The following is a 12,276-nucleotide window of genomic DNA, read 5'->3' as shown; positions in this document are numbered from 1 at the left end:
GTAAAAAAGAGAATGTAATGTAATGGGTTGGTCAAATGATAGTATGTTTTCTATACAAGTAAGAAAAACAGTAATTCAATGGGTTGGTCAAAAGATAGTATGTTTTCTCTACGAGTAAAGTAAGAAAGAGAGTGTAATTCGGTTGGTCAAAAGATGGTATGTTTTCTCTACGAGTAAAGTAAGAAAGAGAGTGTAATTCAATGGGTTGGTCAAAAGCTAGTATGTTTTCTCTACAAGTAAAGTAAGAAAGAGAGTGTAATTCAATGGGTTGGTCAAAAGCTAGTATGTTTTCTCTACAAGTAAAGTAAGAAAGAGAGTGTAATTGAATGAACAGAGCGAGACACAGCATCAAAAGGTGATCAACAGTTCCCCGTGTGATGGAAGTCGATGCCGACTGGATGTGGCCGGCCTTTGAAATCTGATAACATCTTCCCCGACATGCGCTGGCGTTCATTGGAAATGACGCGATACAGGCTCTGCTGATTATTTAAAAGGCTTTTCTAGTTCAGTTACAAACTTTAGGCGGTTAGATCTCCAAGTCTATGCCATTTTCGACTTTTTTTAAAATAATAATGTAAGCCGTAGAGATATTCTAATTTGTAAATGGCGAAGTAACTACACAAACAGAAAAAAACTGATAATGTATCTACCATGAAAAAGCTTGTTTCACATCAAGAATATCTACTTATTTTAGTTACTTTGATACAACGACTTTTTATTGTGTAAAACATGCAATGTGTTCAAGACTTTAACATTAGATCTAGCATACAGACAATCAGCGAAGAAATTAGAAACACTCTGGGTAAACTACGTATAAATGTCTCAACTTTTTAAGCTTACTTTAAACCATGTAATATGATACCCCCATACACTCGGGATACACAGGGCGGGGGAAGTGGTGGTAATACCCACGGTCAGGTGACTTCAGTGTGAAATAGTGTATTGTGTAGGCGTGTACCAACTACACAGATGACAAAAAGGTACAGATAATGGGCGCTGTTAACTGTTAACAGAACAAGGAAATTGTCTTTTTGAACTCTAGTGGTAAGCAATAGTGGTGTAGCAGGATGGAGGGCATTACTGAACATTTGAGACCATCGGAATACACTAGTGATGCTGAAGCCGTGTGTCTACTAACAAGATGAGAATCAATGATGACAATAATGTAGCTGTGTATCGAGTAGAAAGTGATGTTGTAGCTGTGTGTAGAGTAGAGAGGGATGTTGCAGCTGTGTGTCATGACAGTGATGTTGTAGCTGTGTGTCGAGTAGTGAATGATGTTGTAGCTGTGTGTCGAGTAGAGAGGAAGGAGCGAGTCATGTAAACAGGCGTGACCGTGTCTAATACGATCACAAGCTATTACCGCGCATTAGTCTTGTCTTCTTATCGCTTCAATTGAAAAGGGCAAATATGATTATACATGATATTTTCCCTGCCGCCTTATCGTGGCTACTTTCTTGGTCTCCCTGATGAGATGGGAACTAAGTCTTGTGTCAGACGTCACGCGCCTGTGTACTCATGCACAACAACTTAGTGTGTTGTCAATATTTACATTGGTTAAATACACGCGGGGGCTCTGTCCGTTACATTTAGACGCTGCTTTTTTGTTGTTATTTGTATTGATAAGGAGGCGAAGATCAATTTAGCTTGACCAGCCCCTAGCCCCTTCTATGTCTATAACCTCTCCACAATATAACCAGGTGTATATCTAAAACAACGCCCCTGTCATACTATACCCACCCGACAATATTTTTTGGGAATGGATCCGACAATATGTCACATGACTACAAAAATATCACATGACTACAAAAAAATCACAAGACTAGAAAAATAACACATAGACAAATTTCAGATGACCAAATGCCAGATGACCAAATGCCAGATGACCAGACAATGCCACATTGCCAGACAAATGTCATACGACCAGATCCCTATCCTGTATCTAACAGATGTCACCCGACACACACACACCCACACACACACCAAGACAGCGATACCCGTATAGATCTCAACAAGTTTACATTTCACGTATCACTGCACTCACAAGCATGCAGCGCTTAACTTAAGTAAATAGCTTGGCTTTCAACCCAGAAAACAATTACCAAACGCGTTCTGCATGTTGAGAATTCACCAGCGGAAAATGAATGAAAGCATTAAGAAAACAGCCAAACAGTGGTCAACTTTAAAACGATATATCGCTTTCGTCTTTTTCTATCAAATCATTTTTACTGGGATGGGACACACAACCGAGATAAATTTTAGTTCCAATGCTAATTATTTGGTGTTCTCATTTTCACTTTTATTTTTGTTACACGACATTGTATTCTAATTAATGACTTAATTCAATGGACAACAAGTTGACTAGCATTCAAGTTAGCCGTACCCACGTGATCAATTACTGGAGTCCTAAGCTCAAGACGTTGTTTGTGCTTCACGTCTGATACAGGGGTACGTCTAGCAGGTGAGACTACTCAAGTCATTAGGGATTCAGGTAATGTCCGAATGGACGTGTAGAATTCCTGTGGGGTCAGGACGACTGGGCGACGGCCCGGGCCTGACAGGCAGCACAGGTGTCAGATAGGCCAACACCTGTGACACATGACAGCCGACGGGTGAACATGACAATGGGAGACTGCTAGTCCGCAGCAGAATTACAACTACCTCGGCTTTGGATGGTCTGTGGGTAGCATCAGAATTACAACTAACTTATCACAATAAGCGTCCGATAGTCCGGAGGATTAAGACAGCGAATCTGCCCGGCGATGGGAGTAAAAAAAAACCAGAATGGCGAGAACCGCGAACGTAATTAAAATGTCAGCGACACAGCCAGATATTAAAAGGGATAAAAATGGTCAGACGATGGGGCCTGGTGGTGGAGGCGGTGTGATGTCATGTTCAGGGGCTCAGCCAGTTACAGACTACAACTGGCGTCTTACAGGTACAGGTAACACTTTGGTTTCGTTCATTAGGCATGGGGGAATTATAATGATCCAGGATAAAAATTATATACATCCATAATTTTTAGACATGGGACAAAAATTATATCCATCCATAATTTTATGGACGGAGAACAAAAATTATATCCATTATTTTATGGACAAGGAACAAAAATTATATCCACTCCGTCTTAAGACATGACTGATCCACAAATGACTGATCCACAATTAAAGACATGACTGATCCACAATTATAGACATGACTGATCCACAATTATAGACATGACTGATCCACAATTATAGACATGACTGATCCACAATTATAGACATGACTGATCCACAATTATAGACATGACTGATCCACAATTATAGACATGACTGATCCACAATTAGACATGGGACAAAAAAAATTATATTCATCCACATTTTTAGTCGCGACAAAAAAAAATTATATCCACTCAGTATTAGACATGCGACAAAAATTATACCCACCCACAATTTTAGACATGGAACAAGACTTAAATTAATCCACAATTTCTACACCAAAAACAAATGTTTTTTGATCATTTGAAATAGTTGAAAAGAAATAAGGCAAAATTTAAACTTCAGTGTGACAAATTGAGCATGAAAAAAACAAACACATTAATTGTTGTATTGTCGGGTTAGACAAAATAAACCCTCAGACATCCATTTAAGTGTGGTATATTCGGGTTGGCCATTATAAAAACCATTAAAGAAACCCATCACTAAATGTTTACCAACTCAAGTTTCGGTTGTTTTTTTCGTGAAACCGACACTTCCTAAATCTAAAGTACGTTTCACATACACAGTAGGTATAAACAGTGTGTCAGTCTACACTGAAGCATAACTCGGGACCCCACCTCAAACTGGGGGAAACCTCACAGGGGGGAGGTGTGTATCAGCTGCACACAATAACCCTTTGTACTTTGTCAGCGGCTTGCGTCGGCGTAGGTTTGCGGACTTGACCCGTGTGTCCACAGTGACACACAAACACACGCCTCAACACTGGGGCGAGTAGACTACCCCAGTGTAGGAGGGGGACAAAACACAGACCTGATCAGGCAGAGAAACACGATCGGTTTTTCTATATAAACAAGTGACCATAAATCAAACTACAGACATTTGCGCAATTTAAAAGCCGATATTACGTTGCGAAATCATTTTTAAAGGGTTTTAATGCATGTTTTTTTTCTTTAAATAAACTTAATGTTTATTTCACCCAGTAAAATAGAATAAGATCACATTTAAGTTGTTCAGCAATGTATAAGTATGAGCAAAACTGGCATCAACATTTCTATTGTATTATATAAGTGGCCCTTGAAGTGATGATGAAACCTAATTTTCTTACACTTTCGTATCTGAATCACTTCTCAAGTGCCGGGTCTATTGTCTGCGCTAGTTATGGAGGTGTGGGATTCGGCTTTAATAAGCGGCATTTACTTTTTGTTTGAAAAAAAAATCTCATTGGCAAAAAAAAAAATCACCAAGTAGCTACTTCCTCCGCAAGCCGAACAAAGCGACCAGTGTGATGAGGGTGTCCACTTAAGTTTCGTCAACTTCACTCATTTCATCCAGACTTTCGACCAACCAGCTTCACTTAATTGTGATAATTCAAACCAGATTTCCCACAAACCAACTCCAGCTAAATTAAAATAAGATTTCCGACTACCACAAATTTAAGCCAGATTTCCGACCGACCAACTGTATTAAAATAACATTTCCGACTACTACAAATTTCCTGATTTCGGACCAACCAACTATATTAAAATAACATTTCCGACTACTACAGCTAAAGATAAACACGTTAAAGCCAGAACTCCGACCAAACAGCTTCAAATTAATTTTTTTAATGTTAAAGTCAGATTTCCTACCAAACTGCACCAGCTAAATTAAAATAATTAAAGACATATTTCCGACTACCACAGCCACGGCAAAATGAACAAATTAAAGCCAGACGTCTAACTAAACGGACAAAACTTTAAAAAAAACAATGAAAAGCCAGATTTTCGCCAAAGCCAGTTCAACGAGAGAAATTCATAAGAGCTGACCCAACCAGAAATATTCATTCATTTCTTATAAGAGAAAAATCTTACACAAAAACCAGTTTAGAAAAATATCACAGTATAATCAAGAAAAATTAAAAATACCACAGAATAATCAAGAAAAATAAAAAATACCACAGTATAATCAAGAAAAATAAATAAACTTTGATTTTAAATAAATCTACAGAAAAAAAACCCGGGTAGCTGTAAATGTGTAGAACTAATCTATCGCGCAGACCACATGAGCACACGTAACCCAATAATCAACTCATCCAGAACACGCCATAAAACCACAGTAAATCCCCGCCCGCACCCAATGAACCGGAGCCAGTCCAGCGCACACATACGACCCACCAATATTGAACATAAAACGACAACTACAAAATTATTACAGCAGTAATTCCGCCGTGCGAGAATTACTAGAAACTTATTGGTAAAGAAAATCGACAGACGGGCCAAACCCAGTTCCGGAAATTAGCTCCAATTACTTACTATCATAATTTAGGAGAAAAATACATTCAAAATGTTTCTTTTTCTTAAACGAAGCAAACTAATTATAATGGGAAAAAAATTGCATTCGATTGTGAATAAAGTTAAGATATGAATAAGACTAAAAATATCTCTGCTTGTAATTACTAGAAAACTGCGTGCATTTTTTAAAGTGACGGTGATTATTTTTTTTCTGTTTTCTTCGGTAAGTAACAGGTTCTTGTGATTGGGTCATAAAGAGAGGGATCGATGACCCCAGTCGGGGCGACCCCAACCTGCCGGGCGCCATTAAAGTTTATGGGGAGGACTTCAAAAAGATGTTTACAGGGCTCAACGTGAAAGACACGGGCTGAGGTGACTGCGATGACAGGGTTTGGGACGTTTCATCTCTTAGTGGTGAGTCGAATTTACAGGGCACGTGAGTAATAAAACAACAGGATGGGGAAACATGAGTTATAGTGGCTTATAACTAGCTTACACTTCACATTAGAACATAGTGGCGTATAACTAGCTTACACTTCACATTAGAACATGGGTAAACATGAACATAGTGGCTTATAACTAGCTTACACTTCACATTAGAACATGGGTAAACATGAACATAGTGGCTTATAACTAGCTTACACTTCACATTACAACATAGTGGCGTAAAACTAGCTTACACTTCACATTACAACATGAACATATTGGCTTATAACTAGCTTACACTTCACATTATAACATGAATATAACTAGCTTACACTTCACATTATAACATGAATATAACTAGCTTACAAATCACATTACAACATAGTGGCGTATAACTAGCTTACACTTCACATTACAACATAGTGGCGTATAACTAGCTTACACTTCACATTGGAACATAGTGGCGTATAACTAGCTTACACTTCACATTGGAACATAGTGGCGTATAACTAGCTTACACTTCACATTACAACATAGTGGCGTATAACTAGCTTACACTTCACATTGGAACATAGTGGCGTATAACTAGCTTACACTTCACATTACAACATAGTGGTGTATAACTAGCTTACACTTCACATTAGACCATGGGTAAACATGAACATAGTGGCTTATAACTAGCTTACACTTCACATTACAACATAGTGGCGTATAACTAGCTTACACTTCAAATTACAACATAGTGGCGTATAACTAGCTTACACTTCACATTAGACCATGGGTAAACATGAACATAGTGGCTTATAACTAGCTTACACTTCACATTAGAACATAGTGGCGCATAACTAGCTTACTCTTCACATTACAACATGAATACAACTAGCTTACACTTCACATTACAACATAGTGGTGTTAACTAGCTTACACTTCACATTACAACATGAATATAACTAGCTTACACTTCACATTACAACACAGTTGCGTATAACTAGCTTACACTTCACATTTGAACATGGATATAATGGCATGTAACTAGCTTACACTTCACATTAGAACATGAACATCATGGTGTATAACTAGCTTACACTTCACATTACAACATGAATATAACTAGCTTACACTTCACATTACAACATAGTGGTGTATAACTAGCTTACACTTCAAATTAGAACATGAACATAGTGGTGTATAACTAGCTTACACTTCACATTAGAACATGAATATAGTGACTTATAACTAGCTTACACTTCACATTACAACATGAATTATAGTGGCTTATAACTAGCTTACACTTCACATTAGAACATGGGGAAACATGGATATAAGTGCTTATAACTTGCTTACACTTAATATTAGAACATGAATATAGCGGCTTATAGCTAGCTTACACTTCATATTAGAACATGAACATAGTGGCTTATAACCAGCTTACACTTTATATTAGAACATGGTAAAACACGAATATAATGGCTTATAACTAGCTTACACTTCACAAACATGAACATAGTGACTTATAAAATGAACCTATTCAAAAATTTACCTAGCTTACATTAATTCCCCTTACCATGAACATGGATTATAACTAGCATGAAGATCACATAAAAATGTGAACATAAACTTATAACTGGCATTTAATAATGAACAATACTGGCTTACACCTCCAAATAAAACATGAACATGACTTAGAACGGACATGGACCTTACATTAATTGTCATTCAATATGAACAAGTTATCCCACCACATATGAATATGTATTACTACCACTGCTACAATATTTACACAATAATTATCAATTGTGCTTCATTCTAGCAAACAACACAATATGTTCAACAAACACAATTTGTCTATCCGCCACAACTATTCGGTAAAGACCACTATAAGGTTACACTACCACTAAATGGTTAACATTGCCATTGAACGCAAACTGTAGCAATATCAGCAACATTGGAGGTGAAATTTTAAAACTACATCCAAAACCAGGACAATTTTAAATCATAGTATGGCCCCATTTAAAAACTGATTCTATTTACTTAAATCAAAAAGGTAGTCTATTTGAACCGAATAATATGCCCAACATAAACCAATACCTGCATAATTATTACATAGGATCTAATTAATCGTAACGGAACTAAAAATATTTTTTTTAGATAGGTCTGTTGGCCTACAAAATAATTTATTTAAGATTTATTTAAGTGAACCAAAAAGTAAAGGCTGGCATGAAAGGGGACAGACAGCTATCCCTCAATGATTATGTGTGCCTGTATTTTACTGTTCCCACTATTTTATTACACCTAACCTTCCTTTTTTTCACTCCAACTCCTACGCATCTGTGCTGTACTAAATATACATCTCGCATCCATATCAAGAAAAAATATTTAAATAACGGTCAAATAATAGTACAAAGGAAAATTGTATGGCAATATATTAAATCAAATTTAAAATATTTTAATTGGTCTTTACACATATTAACTTCACCAGTTTCATAGAATTTTAGAAATATCTTATCTTGGGATTTAGAATAAAAAAAAAAATGCGTGGGTGGTTTTCGTGCAATGTAACAAGTTAGCCTTGGACAATATCAAACTGCTGCAGCCATTAAGTATGTTCAGGCTGCTTCTATGAGCACCAGATGGAAAGTGAGTAACACGAATGAATTATAATTAAAACAACTTGTATAGGGGAAGAATACATGCAGTTTTAGCTTAGACCTTTTAGTTACTTTTAATAATTAGCAATTATAATGTTCTATTTTAAAGGAGTCAGCACGCTAACAGTAATAACTATAATTTAGACTAAGCTATTCAAGACCCATAATTACATTTTTTCACTGGTCATATTATTATTAACATAACATTTTTTTTGGGTAATTATAATTCAAAGAAGAGTAGCCCATGTTCTCAAAATGAAGCCTTTACAGTAATTAACATGAAATGTGTGTAACCCCTAATTAGCACTTTTAGTATACATCAATTTTAATTCCATTTTCTTTACCAGCAAGAATGTGAACATTAACTTCTTTTGAAATGTAATAATTTTATTTCTCTGTTGGTTACTATGGGAATATAAAATGTAGGTTTGCTTGGTAATCTAAGAAATTGTAAATATGCTCATATCAGGTGACTTAATTGGTTTATAAATATGCTAAGGACTTCTGAATCAAAGTAGATCCACAAGGGAAAAACTACAAGACACCATTCTTTCAGCAGCCTTATCTTGTTACAAATTCTACTTGCATTTTATTTCTAATTATTTCATTTAGAGTTATGTGACAGATTTAAAGCCGCTATTGTTAAATTTTAAAAACAGAGCGGTCTTTATTTTTTTAATTTGCTATTTAATTTAACAATATTACTTATAATACCTAGTATTATATTTATTTTGGGAATACAAAAATTGATTATTTCGGCTGAGGTGTTTATAATGTATATCAATATATTTTTTTGTTTTTATTTGTTTGTTATATATTAAATATATATAGTGTATCCTATTTTTAATTTGTGTAGGCCTACTACAGTTCTCATCTAATACAATCGTAATTAAATTGTAATAACTATTTCATTAATATTAATGTCTGAGACCTGTTTTATTTATTATTTTACCTTGAAATGTGTGATATATTTTTTTACTCAGTCGAATAATAAATTTGACAATTATCAATGTAGAGATTAGTAAATATTTGAATTTTTTATTAAAATAATAAAAATTCATAAAACTGATGTAGAACTCTTTATAATTATAAAAAAAAAATATTTAATTACAACTAATTGATAGTATTGATTAATTAAACATTATTCCACTTAGATCTAGAATTAATTTAACACTGTCAGATGTAAACCCGATGATCAAAGATCGTAACTAAATACCAATTTAAGCTAAGTCATAACCAATAGGTGCAGTATGTAACTAAATATTCACTAATTTTATTTAAATAGGTCTAGCGGCCTAGATCCATATGGGAATCTCCAAAATATAACAAAATTTACAGTACTAACTTTTTTTTTTTAATTTTTTTTCTTTCACATAAACAATTTGAGACATATAATTTTAAACTATAAAGTAGGCCTATTTTCTTTTTTTTTCTCTTTATAAAATATAGCTGACATAAATTTTTGTAAAAAAAACAATACCGCTCTTTAATCAGCTACATTATAACCTAGACCTATGATAATTTTATTTTTGTATTTAAAAAAAAATAAGTTAAAACTAGAATCTAGTTTCTAGATAGATCTAGAATCTAGATCTAGACTAGTCCTAGTTGGGGTCTTTAATTGTAGCTACTAGGGTCTAGATCTAGATCTAGATGAAAGATTCCTGTCAATACTAGAAGATTTCTTAAAAGTCTAACCCCTCCACCTAGCCTACATACTACATACTAAAGGCAGGATCTTTCTTTTAACTACAGTAGGCTACACAGTGTGTATGAATGGCCAACACCACTACACAGGCAGAGAACAATGGTAGCTTTATTCAGTGCAATCATTGAATCAGACTACACACACAGTAGGCAGGGAAGTGTGTGTATGCTTGCAACAGCAAGGCCAAATCATAGCCAAACTAGACCCAGGCTTCAAGGTTTTTTTAATTTGCTGCTCAACAAAGGAGATTTAGCACTGTGTTGCTCAGTCTAAAAGAACAAAGGCTAATTCTAACAAGTATGGAGGAAAGAAAGTAAGAGTGCGGATAAAAGAAAAATACTTCGGGGCGCCTAGAATCTATTTGATTGGGTCCAATAATTAGCACTACTACAATAAAACATATTTTATATCATAGGCCTACCATATGTAAATTCACAAATTGTAAATAAATGTAGAATCTAGATTTTAGGCTAACTTTTCCGAAAGTTAAAGTTTTTTTTTAAAAACGAAGTGCCTTTTGTTGTAGGCACTCTCATACCACGGAATTTTTTTTAACAAAGCACACACATTTTCCTAGCCTACGTAGACCCGTTTTCCTTCCCCTCCCGAACCCAACAATCCGTCTCCCACTCCTTTTCCTTTGATCTTTCGTTCCCTTAAAAACCCGACCTACCGTCATCTGAAACCGTGTTGCTCGACTTCGCCGATCCTTCGAAATTTCCCTGTATCGACGTATTCTTCCCCTGAAAATTTAAATAACGTACAGTTTAGTAAAATACGCCTACTAAAATGTGTAAAATTAATATTAATTTTTAAAAATAAGGCTAAAATCATCGTGACCTCAATAAAAAAAGATCAAAGGCTAGGCATTTGTTTGTGGAGAGTCGTGCACTCACCTCTTCCGATTCAGTGACAAGGCCCAACTTTTCCTCCGTTAAATTCTCTGAAGACCGCTTCTCCTCGTCCTTATTCCCTTCATCTTTGTACACCTTCACCTCATCAGTAGAATAAAAATCCTCTGATCCTCCCGAACTCATGTGCGGCATAGTCATAAGTCCAACACAAAATTAATTTGTACACAGTAGAAATACAGCCCTCAACACACGTTTTGAATCCGCCATGAATTCTATGCAAAAGCAATCTAATAACACCCAATTACTAGCGAGCATCAAACCAGTAGGCCAATGAAATCGTTCCTTACAACTTAGTCATGCGCCGTGGTCCAATTTTAGCAACTGTTTTTCTCTCACGGTTCGGGGGGGTTGTTGTGTGTTATGTTATCGCTTTAAAGTCCTTAACAATATCGTCTATTTTTATTTTAAATGTATTAAAATATTACTAGCGGTATAAAAAAAAAGTGAAGTTTTATTTTAATTTGTTTATTTTATGTAACTTAGAAGCAAACGTTACCGTCGCAATACACGGACGAAAATAAACACACTAGACTAGCGAGAGGCGAGAAGTCAACACGCGACACTACACGCCACACGCTTCACTTAGCATCAAAGTAATCCGCGGGAAAAGAAATGAACACACAGCACACTATTACAAAGCGGTAAATATTCGTCATAATAGCATCAGCACGTTGTGGAATTTTTACAGAATTTAGATCTAAGTGTTATACAAAAAATTAAAAAATCACTACAATTTACAATACTGCGTGCGATCTTTCCCTGACTACAGTGAAAGCAGAACTGCACGTCTCCGACTAGAGTCCTGTAGTGGCGCGCATTCTTGTTATGCGATTGAATTGGATGTTTTCAAGGGGGGTTTCTTTGATCTCGGCGCGCGGCACAATCTTCCACACCGCGGTCTGGACGAATGCTCGCTAGCCTAAAGGTCAAGAGGCGTGGGGTTGAAAACTCGTTGCTGCTGCGCGATTGCACCAGAAGTGACCGCCCAAATTGATTACAACCAAATTCTATATTTAAAATGGCAAGGTAGAAGAGAGTAAAAAATGTATATGTTGTAGGGATTAGCAAACTACAATCTATTCCTTTGAAGTTTTTACTTATCTTTTTTTT

The 12,276-nt window shown here is 35.8% G+C and overlaps 1 protein-coding gene across 5 annotated transcripts in view; it reads right to left on the bottom strand.

The window, feature by feature from the left end:
- LOC131956484 (protein pangolin, isoforms A/H/I/S) overlaps positions 1-11,962 on the bottom strand; it is a 90,893-nt gene extending 78,931 nt beyond the window's left edge. For 4 of the 5 annotated variants that reach the window (XM_059320949.1, XM_059320947.1, XM_059320954.1 and 1 more), the window contains exons 1-2: positions 11,149-11,961; positions 10,926-10,995 (exon numbers count right to left, since the gene is read on the bottom strand). In XM_059320949.1, coding sequence (XP_059176932.1) covers positions 10,926-10,995; positions 11,149-11,304 — 226 coding nt within the window. In that variant the 5' untranslated portion in view covers positions 11,305-11,961. Of the gene's footprint in view, positions 1-10,925; positions 10,996-11,148 lie in introns of all 5 variants that reach the window. The other variant, XM_059320946.1, reaches the window with a different exon arrangement.
- Positions 11,963-12,276: the final 314 nt, after the last annotated feature.

Source organism: Physella acuta, unplaced genomic scaffold (genome assembly GCF_028476545.2).
Source record: "Physella acuta isolate Inbredline_101_S28 unplaced genomic scaffold, ASM2847654v3 ptg001155l, whole genome shotgun sequence".
NCBI classification, from domain to species: Eukaryota; Metazoa; Mollusca; class Gastropoda; family Physidae; genus Physella; species Physella acuta.
This window is presented reverse-complemented; position numbering and strand designations above follow the sequence as displayed.